Source organism: Arachis hypogaea, chromosome 12 (genome assembly GCF_003086295.3).
Source record: "Arachis hypogaea cultivar Tifrunner chromosome 12, arahy.Tifrunner.gnm2.J5K5, whole genome shotgun sequence".
NCBI lineage: Eukaryota > Viridiplantae > Streptophyta > Magnoliopsida > Fabales > Fabaceae > Arachis > Arachis hypogaea.
The window spans coordinates 100,497,488-100,519,333 of record NC_092047.1 but is presented as its reverse complement, the minus strand read 5'-3'; the positions used below and the strand labels follow the sequence as shown (position 1 = coordinate 100,519,333).

The window sequence follows — 21,846 nt, the reverse complement described above, 5'->3', positions numbered from 1 at the left end:
ACAATTTCGCTCTCCTTCACATTAGTTGAGGAACCCTCCTTTTCTTTTTTCTTAGCCTTCGACACAAATGCTTTCAAATTAGCAGTGGTAAGAGTAGAAGTCTTTTCACCTAGAACAAAAGAAAACACACCAGCACCAACAAAAACTCAATACAAAAGAAAAAAAACACCAGAAACCAGAATACCACACTAGATTACCTAGATACTCCTCAATAGCCTCTTTTCAAAATACTAGATATCGACAACAACTCAGACAAAGACATCGCAGAAATCAGAAAATCCAACACATAATCTTCACTCTTTACCCTATCCTCGCAATCCAGAATCTGCTTTGGTTCGGAAGACCAATATACAGGGAACCTTTCAACCATTAAAGAGTCTAAAAATAAAGGATAAAACTCCTCCTCAATCTGCACCTTAACGAACATCTCTTTAAAATCTTTGAAAGACTGCTTATACAAACTAAATATACTTTGACCAGGGTGACTGCTCAAATTCACCCAACCTCCCCTCCACACCCCCTTGGCCTGGAACAAGGAAAAAAAAATAAACCTAACGAAGGGTAACACTCAAGATACTCCAAGAAACACTCAAAAAATCCTGGACGAAAGCCCAGGAGTTTGGATGCAACTGTGTAGGAGCACAGTTCAATTGCGACAACACACCACACTCAAAATCAGAAAATGGAAACCTCACGCCTAGCTCGGTCAACATGCAAGTATAAACATAGAAGTACGACCAGTCAGACCTACGTTCACAAACCCTATCATCCTCACCACAAGGCAGAATCCTTATCCCTAATCGTTCTCCATTCCTGACCCACCTACAGTTGTTTAACTGAGAAACAGGTTCAACCATATTAAAAATCGACGCACGACTCTTCACATCACTGGCTACCCAACCGTATGGATCATCCTTATCCACCACAATCTTGTCCTTTCTAGCCATACCACGACAAGAAAAAAGTAAAGAGACAGTATAGCAGTGAAAGTGAAAGAACAATGTACTAACCTTTTTTACTCATCGTTATTACTTGAATAGAAGACAAACGGATAGGGTGAAAGGGAACAAAGAAGTTACTAAGACACTTTTTCAACTCCGAACACCCGCACGTTCTCCCACAACCAGCGGAAACGAGACAACAAAAATTGAAACCAAACGCCAGCCAATAACACAAGCCAAAAAAAAAAACAAGTTGAACTTAGGGCCCATGCAGATAATACGTCTTCATACGCAAAATTCTGCAGTCGAGAAAAAAGAAGCTCAACCTGTTTTTTACAGGATAAGCTTGGGGGCTGTGTACTATACCAATAACCTCGGCTACAGAATCATTGACTGAGCATTGGGCACAACCGAATAGAACTCCTCAGAATATTCAAGAGCCGAGATTTCCGCACCATTAAACAACATAACCGAAGATATGGAAAACTAACCTAAGAATCCCGAACATTATCTTCTCAGACCGTTACAAAGCTCAGCCCTCTCAGGTCTATATAAACAACTACAACCTCAAATGAAAATAAGACAATTCCACTGAGACTGAGCTATAGCAAAATCCACATACCGATTTTATTTTCAAAACTCCTTATATTCTTAAAAAACTTATTGACTTGAGCGTCAGAGTCTCTTTTGCAAATTCCACGTCAAGGTCGTCGGAGTTCCGAAGAACACCTCTTGAGTAAGAAGTAATCAGCCGAGAAGACGCACGTTCGAGCTATAACTCAGAGAAAGTATCCTTGAACGGAACATACCAATGAATTGTTGTTTATATAAGACAACATTTAAATTTGTTTCAATACTTACTTAAACAGACTAATAAAATAATTATTGTACTGATCTAAATTGGTTAGTTTATATATATATATATATATATATATATATAGTATTATAAAATAAAATATATAAATATAAATGGTCTTGAATAATTTATTATATATAGTTTAGAACCAAGAAAGTTTCTTCTATGATAGGGGAAACAGAATCGGGAGTCATATATATAATCTCGATCGATTTTCATACTATTTTAATTATTTATTCCAGCTTTCTTAAATCAATGGACGACAGAAATGACTTCTTTTTGTATGGAAATTAAATAAATGAAATCTAAATAGTAAATGAACATACATTTGAAAATAATTAGTTGATAATTATATTAGATTAAATATATACTAAAATCAACTATTAATATAAAATATATATTAAAATATATATAAACTACATACTAAAATTAAACTAAATTATATATAATTATATATACACAAATATACAATAATTAACTTAATTTTAATATTTAAATAACATTTTTGATTAAATAATCTTGACTGCGACATCATAATAAATTTATCATTATTTAAAAAATAATATATAATATCTCATATAATACAATATTAATTAACAATAATTATTTTTCACCAAATCATGAATAATGTAATTATAAAAAACTAGCAACTCAATAGGTACGATCAGTTATTTTCTTATTATTTTTTAAAAAATTAATTTTATTTTTTTGTTAATATTGTTTATCCTTTAAATTTGTTAGATAAATATTTTTTTCTATTATTTCAAATTTAACATAATCTTATTTATATGATATTTTATTAAAATTAAAATTATTATAAAAAATACTTAAAATGATAAATTATAAAAGTACACAATAAAGATATGTATATGTTATCGAAAAAAAGATATAGTTCATAAAATAACGACAAAAATATTATCTTAATTTAAAAAGAGTATATATAAATTAAAATGCATGTTAGTTATTTTTAAAAGATTAATTTTGCTTAAATATTATGGATATTTATGTTTGTCTTCATCTTTTTTAAATGATAGGCCAAAATATGAATCTAAATATGAAGAGACATTTATTTTCCTACAAATAATCAAAGGTCAAAAGAAATAAATTTTTTTTATTTTTTTGTTTTTAAATATCAAACTATAAGATAATTAATAAAAAAATAGAAAAATATAAAAATTGTGTATCTAAAAAAATCTTTCGTAATTCATCATACATCTCTTTATCAATAATTTTTTGCGTCTTGAAAAATTATCAGATTTTTTTAATCATAAAAATAACTATATAAACGCTTTAGGTTTATTTAATTAAATTGATTCTTTATTATAAAGAAGAATTCAATTAAAACTTGTACAATTAAGATATCTTATTTTGTATTGAATTTTTTAAAAGGACAAAAAAAAAATAACATTAATTCGTGAGTTGTTATTAACAAAATGCATATTAAGAAAAGAAAAGAAAAATAATTATGATTTCAAAACAATATTCGGATAGTGAATTAAAATTATATTGTTACCAATTAGAAGAAAAGAAAAATAATTATGATTTCAAAACAATATTAAGATGAAAATATTAAAAAATAATTTCAAAGAAGAAAATAAATACAGAAAATAGTTTTTTAAAAAAATCTCAGTTTAGTTTTATTGAGTGACAGATGATTTTTTTTTATAAAATAGAGATGAAATTTAAACGCTAGACTTTATTTGAAAAATGTTTCTTTTATATATATATATATATATATATATATATATATATATATATATATATATATATATATATATATATATATATATATATATAGAATAATTTTTTATTAATATTTTTAATATCAAAAATAAAAGAATGTACATAATGGCAATTATTGGAGTCAAAATGAAATGAATGAGATTATCCAAATAAGGGGAAGAATATAAGTAAATAGTAGAAAATAGAAATAAGGGAAGGAAAAGGAGGGCAAAAGAGTCAATTAAAGTGGATTGTCACATGAAGGCGAACATGGGGAAAATCAAAGCAAAGCATAAACACTATATATATGAAATGAAACCATGAGAATATAGAAAACGCAGAAATTTAGCACAACACAAATTCACATTCTCCCACTTCCCCCTCAGATTTCGGAAACCCTCTCTCTCTTTCTCTCTATCTTTCTTTCTTTCTCTCATTTCAACAAAAACGCTTTCTCCATCATTGTTTGCAAAAACCGCAAACCGGAAACAATAAACATACACATTTAGTTAACTTCTTATATTTATTTATTTTTTAAAAATTAATTATTATTTGTTTTTTTATTGTGTTTGCTTCGGCATCGGTCACCGAAACAAAAGCCACGATGTCGTCCGGCGGCGCCGCCGCGAGCTCATCAAGCACAAGCCCAAGGGTCGCACCGGGCCCCACCACCACTCGCCGTCGCGTCGCCGACTCCACCACCATCAACAACAACAACCTCGTCCTCGTCGACGGCGACCCCAACCCCCAAAACCAACCGCAACAGCAACAACACTCTTCAAGCTTCTCCGATTTCTCCGACAACCGCGACGACGACGACGACAATCCTTCATCGTCGTCGTCGTTTCCGCACCACCACCACCACCACCACGCGCTGCACCCAATCACGCGGTACCTGGTCCACCGCACGCGCCACCTGCCGGTGGAGTCGCTTCTGGTGCGGTTCGAACACGCGTTCCTGTGGATGCTGGTGACGATCCAATCCATGAGGAGCGGGAGGAAGATAGGGAGGAAGATCTTGGTGGCGATGATGGTGATGGTGGTGGTGTCGCTTTTCGTGAAGGTTTCGATGATCGGAGGGATGGTTGAGATGAACGGAAAGAGCATCGAGAACGGGCAGTTGATATTGCAGAGGTTCAAACACGATTGGATATCGGCGCAGAAGGTTGTTACGGAAACCGACACCACGGAGACTCAAACTTCAATGCCCAAAAGGGTTCTTGAGAGGATCGAAGTAAGTCTTTGTTTTATTCTATTCTAATTCTTCTTCAATCTTCACCCTCTTAGTCACGTTTCTGGAAAACTGTTTTATTCCAACACTTAATGTTTGTGTTAATACTTAATAGATAACTAACTAATTCAATTTAAAAAAAAAATAGAGGTTTTGTGTTGTAAAATGATTTTAAGGTGAATTTAAGATTAATTCTTTTCTCGTGTGCGTCTAAAAGGGAATATACTTTAAGCTTGTTTTCTCATTTTCCTTGTCTGGGTTGCTCAAACCCTTTTTGTTTTGTGTTTTTTTTTTTTCAATTTGGTGGGAAAAAAAGCTGAGGTAGAAAGATTATAATAGTGGTGATTTTGGCATTTTTTTTTTTCAAGCTTTGGTGATTCGGTGCATTTTATATTTTTAACAGAGTTACAAATGAATGTATCGTTAAAGCAGATAAGATTCATCTCTCTAGATTTTTTATTTATTACAATATTTCGTTGATATCGTTGGTTTTATTTTTAACATTTTTGCAATATCCTTGAGAGGTTAGCCGTTACTGATTTTTTGTCCCTTTCCCTCTCAATCACGTTTCTACCAATAAAGCTATTTGTCTTTTACCCTCTTTTGGGGAGTCACAGCTTTTTTTCCTTTCCCCCTATTTTATTACTTTTCTTTTATGGAGACAAAGTTTAGTGGTTAAATAAATAAAAAAGGTTAAAAATTAAAAAAAAAAAGTGCTAATTTGGTTGTTAACCATTATTCATCATATTGAGTCTCGGTTTAGTTTGGTGTCAAAAAGTAATTACTTAACTAGGAATGAATCTAACGATTGTGTGCTAAAAAGTCGTTTTTATTTTGGAGTTGTGATTTTCTTGGTGTTGAAGTTTTGATTTTGTGATTAAGTTGAATTGTCTCGTAGTAATATTTGGAAGTTTCTTAGGCCATTTTTTCTTTTCAAAATTTTGACTCGTTATTAGAACGTGTCAGTTTGTATAGTGGGCGCCTACTGGCAACACGGATACTGAAAATTGAATGGGTAGTGTTCTAAGTGTGGTGGCTCTGACCAATAAATTTAATTTATTTATTTTTATTTTTTTTTTTGGTTCAATTTTTTAATAGATTCCAGAAATATGGAGGAAACCAAATAGTGACAACTATTACAAATGCATTTCCAGACCCAAGAATCGACCCAGTATGTATATTATATATTTGTCTTTATATGTTTATCTATACTTATTGCGTTTGATTCACTTGTCTCACATGTAATTGCACATTTTAATAATTTCAGAATCAAAAAAGACCAATGGCTATCTTCTTGTTCATGCCAATGGTGGATTGAATCAAATGAGAACTGGGGTAAGATTTAAGAAGACTCTTAATTTTGCTTTAGTTATATGATTATATGTAAATGTAATATCACCTAAGCACACCACAGGAAAGGTTAATATAATTTATCCTGTAATTTGATACAAAAGTGAGTCATTTTTTCTTTTGCCAAAATGAATATTGATATTTATGTTAATATGCTAATCCTATGAAGCTTGATTAAAATGCAGATATGTGATATGGTTGCAGTGGCAAAAGTAATGAATGCCACACTTGTTCTTCCTTCCCTTGATCATGATTCATTCTGGACTGATCCAAGGTAAATTCCCAATTCCAGTTTTTTATGTATAAAGTGTGACATTGATGATTTTAAATCCTCATGTTATCAATTTTCCAAAAATATAACGTCCCTAATATATTTCAGTGACTTTAAAGATATTTTTGATTGGAGGCACTTCATGAAAGTTTTGAAAGACGACATTGACATAGTTGAGTATTTGCCGGTTAAGTATGCATCTGTCAAGCCACTTCTCAAGGCCCCAGTTTCTTGGTCAAAGGTGTGTTTGGGAAACAATTCTATTCTGCAATGATTCGGCTCTTCTAAAGTGAAAGCTATGTTTTAGGGAGTAAAGTGCAACAGACTCGTTAGAAAATAAATAAAAAGTTGTTGTTTTTAGATCATGCATATGGTTTGTATCTTATTAAGTTTCACATTGTTGATTTTTTCATCATCGATTCGGATGTTGTAGACTCTTAGATTCCAAATCGAGTTTATGAGTCGAGTTTTATGAACAAAGTTTAGCTAAGCTCAGCTTAGGTGGTCTCTTGAGTTTGATTACCTTGAAACAATTCTTGCTTTTCTTAGTGGGCGCAATGGTGGCTTAGATGCTTCTTCATTTTGCAGGCTAGTTACTACAGAGGAGAGATTCTACCACTGTTGAAGCGACACAAGGTCATACAGTTTACTCACACGGATTCTAGACTTGCCAACAATGGCATTGCTTCCTCAATTCAGAGGCTTCGATGCCGTGCCAATTACGAAGCTCTCAGGTACACAACAGAGATTGAAGAGCTAGGAAGGACACTGGTGAACAGGCTAAGAACCAATAATGAACGATATATTGCCCTTCATTTAAGGTGTTTTCTTGTTCTTCACTTAATTCTCTTTGCTTATTTTTGTTGTCTTGTTGGTCTCACCAAGTTCAGTAGATACACAAGATAGAAATAGGACAGTAAGATCGTGTCACTATCTTTGTTTCTATTTCACCAGTTTTTGGATCAACTAAAAAAATGGACAAATTTGTATCACAACAGAAACATTTTCTGCATTATATCAACTAAAAAAATGGACAAATTGTTACCGATCGAGGCATGAAAGTTTTCTTGACTCTAGTTATAGAGTGAAGCTCTGCTTTTTCTTTTTTGTTAATTTATTTACAAGACTTTAATCAACAATCAAACTAAGGCTTCCTACTTTGTTTTTGCTTACTTTGTAGATATGAGAAAGACATGCTAGCTTTCACTGGCTGCAGCCACAATCTAACAGCAGAGGAAGCAGAGGAACTAAGGGTTATGAGATATGAAGTGAAGCATTGGAAGGAAAAAGAGATTGATAGTGTGGAGAAAAGATTGCTTGGTGGATGCCCTATGTCACCAAGAGAGGCAGCCGTTTTCTTGAAGGCAATGGGGTACCCTTCATCGACGACAATCTACATTGTCGCCGGGCCTATATATGGTAGCAATAGCATGGCGGCATTTAGGGCAGAGTACCCTAATGTCTTCACTCACTCTACTCTTGCAACTGAGGAGGAGCTGGAGCCTTTCAAGCCATACCAGAACCGGCTCGCTGCCTTGGATTATATCGTGGCATTGGAGAGTGATGTGTTTGTTTATACTTATGATGGAAACATGGCAAAGGCTGTGCAGGGCCATAGGAGGTTTGAAGGATTCAGGAAAACTATCAATCCTGACAGGTCAGTTCACAAAGTTCTTTTAGAAATGGTACCTTAGAAATGTTGCAACAAATGGGACCTTAGAAATTTTTACATGGAAATGGTATTTGTCACTGACATATAATCTTTTTCATTTCTTTTTCAGATTGAATTTTGTGAGACTGATTGATCAATTGGATGAAGGTTCCATGGAATGGGAAGCATTTTCTTCTGAGGTGATGAACTTGCATTCTAATAGGCTAGGTGCTCCTTATCTTAGACAGGTAGGCGAGTCGCCAAGAATCGAGGAGAATTTCTTCGCGAATCCCTTCCCCGGTTGTGTATGTAACAAGTCTCAGGAGATGATCACAGCACTGAAACTTGATCATCGAATCGGCCTCGACTCGCAAAGATAGTACACTGGATTTTTTGATACGTAGTTAAAATTGGTTGGGGTTCTTCACAATGTGTATTATGTTAAAAATGGCACTGTATTTAAGAAAAGGTTAAAAAAAGGAAAAAGCTCATTCATGTTGTTATGGTGGGAATGTTGCTTCTTCCTTTGTTTCAAGCCAAGTTTGATGTGGCTGCTGAAGAATCTAAAGGGACATTTGTGTTAGGGTTCTTCTCATTTCACTAAAAGGTATGAGTTTCCGTTTTAGGGAAGGAACAGATAGAAGGTTTTTTGTGTATAATCAATACAAGGCATAGATTAAGATTATAGTGGGAGATTGGCATTTATGACGAAATTACCCTCGTGGAAGTGGAGGGGATTATAATGTATTCATTGATTTTTTTTGAGAAAAACAATCTCCAAATGGAGCATATAGTTACAATTCTTCAAGGATGTAACATTTGAAACATAGAAAATTTTTTTCCCATTGAAGTGTTTTGTGTATTATTTATATTGTTTTGCAACAATCTGCCTTTGGGTGCAGTAAAGAATGTACAAATACTTGTAATTACATTGATTTATTATTCTTTCTGATATTCATTGCAGCTATCCATAGCTTATACCTAACAACAAATCTTGGTAAGACAATTATATACATTAAAAATTAGTTATTAAATTAAACAACACTTATATCGACAAATTAAACAACTCTGTCAGTTTTTATAGTTTCGCAAAATTTTTAATTAGGTCTCCATATTTTTTTTTCTTTTAATTGAGTTCTTGCACCAAATTTTATTTTTAGTTACATCTCTATACTTTTTTTTTCTTTTTATTTGGGTCTCTATACCAATTTTTTTTCTTAATTGGGCCCCTATATAATTAAATCAATTACTGTTAAAAGGGACCTAATTGAAAAAATAATTTGGTGTAAGGACTCAATTAAAAAGAAAAAAAAAGTATAGGAACCTAATTGAAAATTTTACAAAACTATAAGGATCAACAAAGTAATTAAACATTTTTTATATATACCTTTAAAATAGTTATTTAAATATTCACACAAATTCAAATCAAATGTAAAAATTGTTTTATAAATACAAAAAATCTTTTAAATCTTCATCGTATCTATAATTTAAAATTATTTTTGTTAGCGATATATACTTTCAAATACCATTTTGGTATCTAATTATTATTATTATTATTCTTGTTTTCGCTTTACAACGTGTTTTCTTGTAGTTGGATTGAGGGAACAATTTGGATACTTACGTAAAGGGAAAATTGATAATTGAACCATACATCATATTATTCATTCTTTCTTTCATAACAGAAGCAATTCTTTTTGTGTGTAAGATTCGTTTAGTTGACTTAATTTGATGCCATTCGAAGCGTACGTAGTAGCCATAACGGAAGATACGGAATCGCAATGCAAATTTTAGAATTCTTAAATGGTTGTAAAATAAATCGGAAAGAGGTAATAAAATAAAATATAAATAAAAAAACATACTATTAGTATTTATTAATATTATTATACTACTATAATAATAATATATTAATATTATATTAGTAGTATATGAAGAGAAAAAATAAAGAAATGCTTTGTAGTGTAAGAAAGAGAGAGAAAGAGTATTTTTTAATTATTGCTGTATATCGTACGTTAGGCTATAAAGCCTTATTTATAGCTATACAAGATTAGCTTTTTCAAGTTTTGGAAAGGATGACATTGTCTACATTAAAGGTTTGTATTATCCAAGCATCTTTTAATTGGATAAAGGATTGGTGGTCATCCATACTGTAACACTCCCCCTTGGATGACCATTATGAATATGCCTCGTTAAAACCTTACTAAAGAAAACTCAATGGGAAAAATTTTAGTGAAGGAAAAAGAGTACAATATTCTTTGTGATGGAGACTGCCTCATTAAAAACATTGTCAAGAAAAACCCAATGGAAGAAAATCTGACCAAGGAAAAAAGAGTACAGTCTCCCCCTCTTGCCAACATCATTTAATATCTCGAAATCGGCGCATCCCAATCTCATGCACCAATCTTTCAAAGGAGGATTTTGGGAGTGACTTTGTGAATAAATCTGCCAGATTATCACTTGAGCGGATCTGTTGGATATCAATTGTCCCTTGATTTTGAAGATCATGAGTGAAGAAGAATTTGGGAGAAATATGCTTTGTCCTATTACCTTTGATGTATCCACCCTTAAGTTGAGCAATGCATGCTGTATTATCTTCAAACAGGACAGTTGGAGCTATCTTATGATCAATCAGTCCACATGACGACAGAATATATTGGATCAAACTCTTGAGCCAAAAACACTCGCGACTAGCTTCATGTATCGCGAGTATTTCAGCATGATTAGAGGAGGTTGCTGCTATCGTCTGTTTTGTAGACCTCCATGATATAGCTGTACCACCATATGTGAACAGATATCCTATTTGAGATCTCCATTTATGTGGATCAGACAAGTAGCCAGCATCTGCATAGCCAACTAGTTGTGTCTTGGATCCATAGGGATAAAACAATCCCATATCAACCGTTCCATGAAGATATCGAAAGATTTGCTTGATTCCGCTCCAATGTCTTCTGGTTGGAGAGGAACTATACCTTGCTAGTAAGTTTACAGCAAATGATATATCGGGTCGTGTATTATTGGCAAGATACATTAGCGCTCCAATGGCACTAAGATATGGTACTTCAAGACCAAGGATATCTTCATTTTCTTCCTTAGGACGGAATTGATCCTTCTCCACATCCAAAGATCTTACGATCATTGGGGTACTCAAGGGAAGTGACTTATCCATATAAAATCTCTTCAAGATCTTTTCTGTGTATGTTGTTTAATGAATAAAGATCCCTTTTTTATATGCTCGATCTGCAGGCCGAGACAAAATTTAGTCTTTCCAAGATCTTTCATCTCAAACTCTTCTTTTAGAGTTTTTATAATTGTTGGAATCTCTTCAAGAGTTCCAATGATATTTAAATCATCAACGTACACAGCAATAATAATGAATCCAGATGCAGTTTTCTTTATGAAAATAGAGGGGCAGATATCATCATTCATGAATCCGTTTTTGGCCAGATACTCAGTAAGACGATTATACCACATTCGTCCAGATTGCTTTAGACCATATAAAGATCTTTGCAATTTAACTGAGTATAACCCTTGCGAATATTCACTGGATGGTTTAGATATCTTTAGTCCTTCAGGGACTTTCATATAGATATTTCGATCTAATGAGCCGTATAAATAGGCTGTTACCACATCCATTAAATGCATATGCAATTTATGATATGCAGATAAACTGACCAAATAACGCAACGTTATCGCATCCACTACAGGGGAATACGTTTCTTCATAATCTATACTGGGTCTTTGTGAAAAACCTTGTGCCACAAGTCGGGCTTTGTAGCGCACAACTTCATTTTTCTCATTTTGTTTTCTCACAAATACCCGTCGGTATCCAACAGGTTTTACATCTTCAGGTGTATGGACTACAGGTCCAAAGACTTCACGTTTTGTAAGTGAGTCTAATTCAGCCTTCATGGCTGCTTTTCATTTTGGCCAATCATTCCTTTGTGGATATTCTTCGACTGATCTTGGCTCAAGATCCTTACTTTCATGCATGATATTTAATGCCACATTATATGCAAATATTTCATTGACAATTGTCTTATTTCGGTCCTATTTCTCTCCTGTAAAGACATAATTTATCGAGATCTCATCATTTTCACAATTTTCAGGTACCTGAACGTCTTCTAGCGTTAAAATTATATCAGAATTTTGGATAATTGCAGGTGTCTTTACTATGTCTTTTTCAACAGGAATAGTATTTACCTCTTTTCTCTTTTGAGAATTTTTATCTTTGGAACCGACAGGCCTGCCACGCTTCTGGCGTGTATTTGTTTAAGTGGCTATTTGTCCTACTGGGACATCAATTCGAATTGGGGCATTTTCCGCCCTGCCACGCTTCTGGCATGAATTTGCTTCAGTGGCTGCTTGTCCTACTGGGACATCAATTCGAATTGGGACATTTTTCGCTGGTATATAAGATTTGGTTATCCTCTTTGTATCGGAAAATGCATCAAGCAATTCATTTGCTATTCTTTGCAAATGTATAATCTTTTGAACTTCTAGTTCATATTGCCCTGATCGAGGATCTAAATGCATCAACGATGTTGCATTCCAATTAAGTTCCTTTTCAGGAAGCTTATTCTCTCCCCCTAATGTTGGAAATTTTGTTTCATCAAAATGACAATCCGCAAACCGGGCTTTAAATACATCTCCCGTTTGTATCTCAAGATACCTCACTATAGAGGGAGAATCATATCCAACATATATCCCCAATTTTATTTGGGGTCCCATTTTGGTACGATTAGGTGGTGTAATGGGAACATATATCGCACATCCAAATATTCTTAAATGAAAAACATTTGGCTGCTAGCCAAAAGCTAATTGCATAGGAGAGAACTGATGGTAATTCGTTGGCCTCAAACGAATAAGTGCTGCGACATGTAAAACAGCATGCCCCCAAACCGAGGTTGGGAGATTTGTTCTCATAAGCAAGGGTCTAACAATTAATTGGAGGCATTTAATAAGTGATTCTGCTAACCCATTTTGTGTGTGAACATAAGCTACTGGATGTTCAACACTTATTCCATTAGCCATACAATAAGCATCAAAAGCTTGGGAAGTAAATTCACCAGCATTATCAAGACAAATTGCTTTGATTGGATTTTCTGAAAATTGTACTTTTAATCGAATAATTTGAGCCAGTAATCTCGCAAACGCCAGGTTGCAAGAAGATAATAAGCACACATGTGACCATCTCGAAGATGCGTCTATTAGGACCATAAAATATCTAAAAGATCCATATGGTGGATGAATAGGTCCACATATATCACCTTGAATCCTTTCTAGGAATTCAGAGGACTCAAATCCAATCTTTACTGGTGATGGCCTTAAAATTGACTTCTCTTAAGAACATGCAGCACAACAAAATTCACTAGTTTTAAGAATCTTCTGGTTCTTTAGTGAATGTCCATGGGAGTTTTCAATAATTCTCCGCATCATGGTTGTTCCCGGATGACACAATCGGTCGTGCCAAGTTATGAATTCATTTTGGCTAGTAAACTTCTGGTTTACAATGGCATGTGATTCAATTGCACTAATCTTGGTATAATACAACCCATATGAAAGTGAGGACAACTTTTCTAATATAACTTTCTTATTTGAATAATGAGTTATGATACATAAGTACTCGTGATTTCCCTCATTCATAGTCTCAATATGATATCCATTTCGGCGAATATCTTTAAAACTTAACAAGTTCCTCAGAGACTTGGTAGACAATAGTGCATTATTTATTATGAATTTTGTTCCTCCAGGAAACAAAATTATAGCTCTTCCGGAGCCTTCTATCACATTGTCCGAGCCAATAATAGTATTAACATATTCTTCTTTTGGCACAAGATGGGTAAAATATATAGTACTTTTAAGAATAGTGTGCGAACTTGCACTATTCGCAAGGCAAATATCTTCAGAATATGTCCTTGCCATTTTTCTTCAAAAACAAATAATGATAATAATAAAATGAGTAAAAGTACATGCACAGTAAAAAATTATTCACATGAATACTTAACAAACACACATATTAAACTATTCCATTATTAATCAAATGGCCAATATTTCCTTCAAAATCCTCAAAGAAATTAGATACATCATGATGAGTGGTGGAATTTTCATAATTTGAAACAAAATTTGTTTCCTTTTCTTTGTCATCCTTTTTCAATGATGCTTGATAAAGATCAACTAGGTGCCTTGGGGTACGACAGGTACGTGACCAATGGCCCTTTCTACCACAACGGAAGCATATATCCTCAATTGATATACTTTGCCCATTGTTTCTTTCTTTATCCCACTTCTGGTGAGATCTTTTCTTGTGAACATAATTTCTTTTCCTTCCATAATTTTTCTTGTTATCAAAATCTTGCCATTTATCTCTTCTGGGGTTATAATTTGCCGCATTTGCTTCAGGAAATGGGGCGGCGCCAGCTGGACGCGCTTCATGATTTCTTAAGAGCAACTCTTTGTTGCGTTCAACAACAAGAAAGTAAGAAATTAGCTCAGAATATTTTTTAAATTCTTTTTTTTTATTGCTACTGCAGGAGCACATTCGAGACATGGAAGGTCGAGAAAGTTTTCTCTAACATATCGGGCTTAAGGAAGTATTTGATGATTGTACCTTTCTTCAAGGTCTTTCCACAGATTTGCAGGATCTTTTAATGTGGGATATTCATTTTTCAATCATACTTCAAGATGATGACGAAGGAAAATCATGGATTTGGCTTTATCCTTTTGGGATGTATTATTTTCAACCTTAATGGTATCTTCAAGATCCATTAAATCAAAATGGATTTTAGCATCTAGTATCCATGATAAATAATTATTTTCAGATATATCAAAAGCATTATATTCAAGATGAAAGAGTTTCAACATAATGAAAATTTGTTACCTTGAGTCTTCCTAAAATTTCGTTAGAGTTTCGTGCTAATAACGTATTGTAAAATAAATAGGAAAGGGGTAATAAAATAAAGTATAAATAAAAAAACACTACTATTAGTATTTACCAATATTATTATACTACTATAATAACAATATATTAATATTATATTAGTAGTATATGGCCAAGGCCACCGCCAAGGACTTACAGGTTTACAGGAATCGAAGCAATGCCTTTAGGTCTCTCCGAAATTGCCTGTGTTGGGAACCACCGGTAGGCAATAGTTTTAAAGTTAATTGTGATGCAAGCTTGCATATGGATTCAAATTTAGCAGGATTTGGGTGTATTATTAGAGATTCTAAGGGAGATTGGATCTCGGGCTGCTCTGGAAGTATTCCCCCTTGGTTTATAATCAGATGTGAATTATTTGCTGCTTGAAGGGGGCTGGTTTTAGCTTGGGATTGCGGTTTGAGAGATATTATATGTGAAACGGATTGCCTTGACATTCTGCCCATCATGCATGAGCTTACAAGTGGGTATTCATCTGAAGTAACAGATTTGGTTCACAAGATTCAGGAGCTTTTATCTCGTCCTTGGCTTGTTCACGTTGAATGGGTGTCCCGAGAAGCAAATAGAGCTGCGGATTGGATGGCTAAATATGGTGCCAAGAGTAACTCTAATCATGTTATTTGGTCTGAGCCTGGTGTTGATCTCCAACGAATCATCCGCTCGGATTTAGGATAGTTTTTGCTTTGTTTCTTTCCTTGTTTAGACACAAAAAAAAAATATTAGTAGTATATGAAGAGAGAAAGTAAAAAAATGTTTTGTAGTGTAAGAAAGAGAGAGACAGTATTTTCTTTATTATTGCTGTATATCATACGTTAGGCTATAAAACTTTATTTATAGCTATACAAGATTAGCTTTTTCAAGCTTTAGAAAAGATGACACCGTTTACATTAAAATTTTGTATTATCCAAACACCTTTTAATTGAATAAAGAATTAGTGGTCATTCATACTGTAACATAAATCAAATTTTCAACCCTTATTATTATTCATTTTATCACCAAAAATTAATTCTTGTCATTGTTTATTTGGCTACCCAAATTAATAATGCTGGTTCGTTAGAGTAAATTTTATATTGCATTTGTGCAGTATTTTTATCCTAATAGTTCACATTAAGAAAAGAAAACGAAGTTATATATACTTGAAATGAAAACCTTATCTCACAGTTTACCTTTTACTAATTATTACTTATTACTAATTTTTTTTATGTAAAGTATCGTTTTTATCTTTAACATTTGAGATAAGTTTTAAAATTATCTTTAACATTTAAATCGTCCTATTTAATTTCTCAACATTTCAATATTACTTTCATTCTAAATATATTTATTTTTTTATAATTTTATTCTTAAAGACTTTTACTTATCATGAAATATTTGTAGAATGACTAGTACATAAACTTACGCAAAAAGAAAAAAACGAGCATGATACATATACAATAAAGTATAAATTGTACCTTTTGTCTCTGATATATCAAAATTTTTTAATGTTTAATTTAGTTAAATTTTATTTTTAATTTTAAAATAAATTTTAATTTTATCCTTCAATAATATCAATTTTTACGATAGATAATTATTCAATTATTTTTTTAATTTTACTCTTAATCACATTAATTTTTTAAGTGAATTTATTTTTGATTAAGAATAAAATTTAAAAATAAATGAAGTAATTATTTGTCATAAAAAATAAAATTATTAAAGAAAAGATTAAAATTTATTAAAAAATTAAAAATAAAATTTAATTAAATTAAACATTAACCAAGTTTGCTATATTAGAGATAAAAAGATATAATTTATACTTTATTATATATATACATTTTTTTTTCAAGATAAAATTGATTTAATTGAATGAAATGGGTGGTCCAAAAACGGACAGCACAACAAAGGTAAATGTGGATGGTCCAACTTAAGTCATAATAGCCTAATTTAATAGCAAGAAAGAAAACCAAAAAGTAAAGTAACTAGTAGGTGAAGGGACTCTTCAGGAATAGATAGTCAAGGAAGGTGACGGTCTTCTTCCATGGCGTGGCGAGCAGCATCAACAATTTGAAGAGGATGGCGCCTTTGGTTTTCGAATAGAGTCTCGTTCTGGGCCTTCCAAATCTGCCATAGTACGTTTGCTGCAAGCTCCTTCTTCTTTGTCGAATTACTTCCAAACTTCAGATTTTTGTCAAGCTCACTCCACCAAATCCATGGTTATTCAATTAAAGTTGGAACAGGTAGATTAGTGATTTGCCAAGCCTCAGTAGCGTATGTGCACATCCAGAGGCAATGAGCAATAGTTTTAGGAGACCGGTTGCATCGCTGACATAATGGACTCACAGATGGAAGTTTTTCACTTAGCCGTTGTTGGACAGGTAGGCCTTTGTGCATAATTTTTTAGAGAAAATTTTTAATCTTGGGTTGGCATTTGATGCTCCAAATATCAGCCCATAGTTACTTATTTCGACACTGTTCTGGCAGGAACTCTACTGGGGAGTGGAAGACTTGGAATGCTAGCTAGTACCCAAACACTACTGGATAGCATCCATTTTCCTCCTTCAGTCAGGTAACCTCATCATCACTTTGTTGGATTTCAGTGTTTATGATAGCTTCTATAATTTCTGGTCTGAATAGTTCTTGTATTAGTATCTAATTCCATGTTTTGTTTGGTAAAATTAGGTCTGAAACCCATGTAGGATTAAGCTCTGAATTAGTCTTTGTATTAGGAGTAATAGACAGATAATCACGAACCCATGAATCTTCTCTTATTCTGATATCTGAATCGTTGCCCACCTTTCATAGGATACCTTTTTCTAGAATTTTTCTGCCCTCTACTACACTCTTCCATCCCCAAGATGGGTTGTTGCCAACTTCAGCGCTGAAAAAATTGGAGTCTTTGAAATATTTACTTTGATACACCCTAAAGATTAGAGAGTTTGTTCTTGTAAGCAGTCTCCAGCCTTGCTTGACTAGCATTGCAAGGTTGAAAGTTTTAAGATTTTTGAAATTAAGACCCCCTTGACTCTTGGGCCTACAAGTAATCTGCCACCCAATCCATTGCATTCTCCTTTCCGATCCTTTTTTACCCCACCAAAACTGCAAGATGGCTCTTTATATGTCTTCTATTAGTGTTTTCAGGAGTTTAAAACAACTGAGAGTGTAAATAGGCACTATTGTGGCAACTGCCTTGATAAGAACCTCCCTTCCACTCGATGATAGTAGAGTCTGTTTCCAATGTTGTAGTTTCTGTATCATTTTATCCTTGTTGTAATTAAAAGTGATTTTTTTTACCTCTGCATTATAGCCAGCAAGCCCAAGTATATATTCTGGTTACCCATGTGTGGAACATGTAGTAATTCAGATAACATATATTGGGTCTGGATGGGTGTGTTCCTGCTAAAAAAGATTGAAGACTTGTCCAAGTTAATTGTTTGTCCACTAATCTCTTCATAGTTACGTAAGACCCAGAGTAAACTCTGGCAGTCTTGAACCATAGCTTTACTGAACAAAATTGAGTTATCTGCAAAAAATAAGTGGCTAACTTTAGGACATTTGCGATTAAGTTTCAACTAAGAAAACTCTAGGCTCTGTTCTCCTCTGTGGAGCAGATGGGATAGACCCTCTGCACAGAATGAAAAGAGATAGCGGGAAAGAGGATCGCCTTGTCGCAATCCTCTACATGGTTTAAAGTAACCATGAGGTGCACCATCCACAGTAACAGAGTAGGAAACCGTAGTCACTAGTTCCTTAATCCAATCCACCCACTTTTTACAAAATCCCAGTTTCTCTATCATGGCCCAAAAAAAATTCCATTCAACCCGGTCATACGCTTTGCTCATATCAAGTTTCAAAGCAAATTCATAATCACCATATCTTTTGTTCTTCAGAGAGTGCATAAATTCATGGGCTATCAAAACATTGACACTAATAAGTCTTCTTTTTATAAAGGCACTTTGTGAGTCGCTAATAATCCTGTGCATAACTGGTTGCAATTTGTGTATAATTATCTTTGAAACATTTTTATAAACTACAGTGCTAAGGCTTATAGATTTAATCTGTGTCAAAGAATTAGTATCATGCACCTTAGGAATTAGGCATATATTGGTATGATTGAAAGCTTTTAGTACTTTACCTCCACCGAAAAAATTCTTAACTGCACAGACCACATCTTCTTTGATAGTTTCCAAAAGTATTAAAAGAATTTAGCCGTGAAGCCATCTTCCCCCGGAGCTGAAAAAGGGTTAATTGAAAACACAGCTGATTTGACTTCTTTTTCTGAAATAGGCCTCACTAGAGTGTGGTTTATTGCTGTTGTTATTTTTCTAGGCATTCCTTGTAACTCTTCAGTAGGATCTTTAGGAAAGCTGGTTGAGAAAAGTTTTTCAAAATACCTTTGAGCGATTTCAGCAATATCCATCGCATCCGATGTTGTCTCCCCGTTCTCATCTCTAAGCTCTTTAATTTTGTTCTTTCTATTCCTAGCTTGAAACTTGGAGTGGAAGAACTTCGTATTTTTATCCCCCCATTTCAACCATTGTACCCGGAATTTTTCTCTCCAGTATCTTTCTTTTTGCTCAAAAGCTTCTTTAAGCTCAGCTTCCAAAATACGAATTGTTGCTCCATTTGCAAACTGCGCCTTGTTTGGTTCATCTGATATCTTCTCTTTAAGGCTCATAATTTTTAATTTTGAATTGGAATTAGAGGTTCTTTGTCACTCTACCAACTTATGCCTGCAAAATTTTAACTTCTCAGCCAATTTAAACATTGTTGACCCCACTACCTTGTGCCTCCAAGCTTGCTTGATTAAATTGACAACCTCTTCATTCTCACACCATCGCTCTTGAAATTGAAATCTTCTTTTATATCTCCTTTTTTCCTTGTTTGAGCAGAATAGCAATGCCTTATGGTCCGAGCCTAAGTCATCTAGGTGTTTGCAAAGGCATCAGAAAATTCAGACCTCCATGCCATTGAAACAAGAGCTTTGTCTAGCCTTTTCTGTATAAAATTACCTCCAAACTGCCTATTATTCCAAGTAAATTCTTCTCCTTCAAACCCCATGTCCACCAATCCTCCCGCATTAATGAAATCATTGAACTTTTGGATGGAGGCATCTGATTTAGCTCTACCACCCTCTTTCTCGTGATACGCTCTGATAGCGTTGAAATCCCCAATTACTACCACTCGGTCTCTCCCATATGCCATAATCTGCAGTAGCTTTGTGTATTGCTCATCTCTTCCAGCCTCATTAGTATGTAAGTAAACACCAATAACTTCCCATTTCCTACCCTCCTGTTGGTTTTCCATGATAAAGTGAATGAAGAACGTATCATGATTCAAGATTTGTACCTTAACTCCCTCCTTCTATGTCACGACCAAACCTCCTGCCATTCCAGTAGGATTCACTGCAAAGCAAGACTGAAAACCTATCCTCCACAGCATTTCTTCCACAGTCGAGATATTATTTTTTGTTTTGGATAAAAATAATACAGGGGGGATGGGATTTATTAATTCCTCTAATGTTGTGAGCTATCAAGGGTTTTTCCAAACTTCAACAATTCCACATTACCATCTTCATACCTTCTTGGGTGCCAATTGTTGGGTGGCACCTACTTCATGTTCTGATTCAGCTATTTCCTCCAAGCATTGTTTCTTATAACTAGCTAAACCGCTGCTCCCTTCCGTCCTCCTTTTACTCCCTGAGATTGCACTGTACGAATTTTTTCTTCTAGCTATCTGTTTCATTTTCAGTTTCTTTGGATTCTCTTTCTCTCCCTTCGCCTCCACCACCCCAATGGAGAAAGTTATCCCCTCCATTTTGTTCTGATTTGTAATTATGCTTTTTTCTTCTCCCCCACCCCTTATAACCTCCACTCCTTTTACTATTTCAGTCTCTCTTCCTTCATTTTCCTTACTAGTTAGGACCCTGCAAGAGCTCTGAACCTCGTTCTTCTCTTTTTTTTTTGTGAACTTCTATCTTGAACAAAGAGGTTTGCAAATTCTAACATTAAATTAACAAGTATTGGCTTTTATTTTCCGCCTTTTCCAGGTCTGTTGTTGTTATTGCTGTTTGGATTCCAATTTTTTTTCATCTTCCACTCTTCTACCAAATTGGTTTGCTCGGAGCCATCCTCCTCATTTTTCCTCTACTTCCTTTCCTGTAGTCATATTTTTCAAGTGCTGTTGACAATTTCTGATTTCATGTCCAATACTCCCACAACAATAACAAAAATTACCAATGCGCTCGTATTTGAGTTGAAGTTCAGTAATTATGTTATTGCTGCCAGAGATTTTTAGCACTCTTCTCAATGGCTTTGTAATATCAAGCTTGACCTTAATTTTTAGCAGTCTTCCCTCCTTATTCCTTATAGAGAAAATACTAACATCTATCACTTCTCCTAAAGTCTCTCCTATCCTCTTTCCCAGACCTTTTGTTTTGCACTGTTCTGGAAGGCCCCAAATCTGAATCCAGATGGGTACAGTGATAAATTCTGCATCACAGATCGAAAAATTCTCCCTCCATTATTTTATATTAAGAATGTAATTCTTGAACAGCCACAGAGCTCCCTTTTCTATTCACAAAGCATCAATTTCTTTTTCAAAGAAGAATTGATAAAGGTTACCTCTATACTCTAGAACTTTGAACCCTCTGGTTGAAACCAAATGACATAGAGGGCTGCTTCGAATGTTCCTCCGCTGAATTGTCTGTCAGCGAGGAGTCTTCCAACTAAATTTTTAGAGCATTTTTCAATCCCTTTTTGGATATCTTCATCAGCGTACGAAATCACCTGATTCTCCTCTGCATCACTCACTCCCTCTTGTCTATTTAGAGGAGCAGCATTGGCTGCCATTATAAAACGTGAGGCACTTGACGGAAATTGACTAGCAATTTTAGTATTACTCTGAAACCCTAGCAAAGCACT

At 34.1% G+C, this 21,846-nt stretch overlaps 1 protein-coding gene across 1 annotated transcript; it reads left to right on the top strand.

Moving 5' to 3' along the window:
- The first annotated feature begins 3,731 nt into the window (after positions 1-3,731).
- Positions 3,732-8,974, top strand: LOC112727888 (O-fucosyltransferase 19). The gene is made up of 8 exons (XM_025777812.3): positions 3,732-4,753; positions 5,849-5,921; positions 6,018-6,085; positions 6,286-6,374; positions 6,480-6,612; positions 6,960-7,192; positions 7,552-8,028; positions 8,153-8,974. Exons 1-8 carry the CDS (start codon positions 4,124-4,126, stop codon positions 8,400-8,402), a joined length of 1,953 nt encoding a protein of 650 aa, XP_025633597.1. The 5' UTR covers positions 3,732-4,123; the 3' UTR covers positions 8,403-8,974.
- The last annotated feature ends 12,872 nt before the right edge of the window (positions 8,975-21,846 follow it).

Excerpts from the sequence above, each read along its gene's own strand:
- LOC112727888 (XM_025777812.3), top strand. The coding sequence starts at position 4,124 with ATGTCGTCCGGCGGCGCCGCCGCGAGCTCATCAAGCACAAGCCCAAGG. Across the intron at positions 5,922-6,017 it reads CAGACCCAAGAATCGACCCA|AATCAAAAAAGACCAATGGC; the intron begins GTATGTATATTA and ends TAATAATTTCAG. Across the intron at positions 6,613-6,959 it reads CCCCAGTTTCTTGGTCAAAG|GCTAGTTACTACAGAGGAGA; the intron begins GTGTGTTTGGGA and ends TTCATTTTGCAG.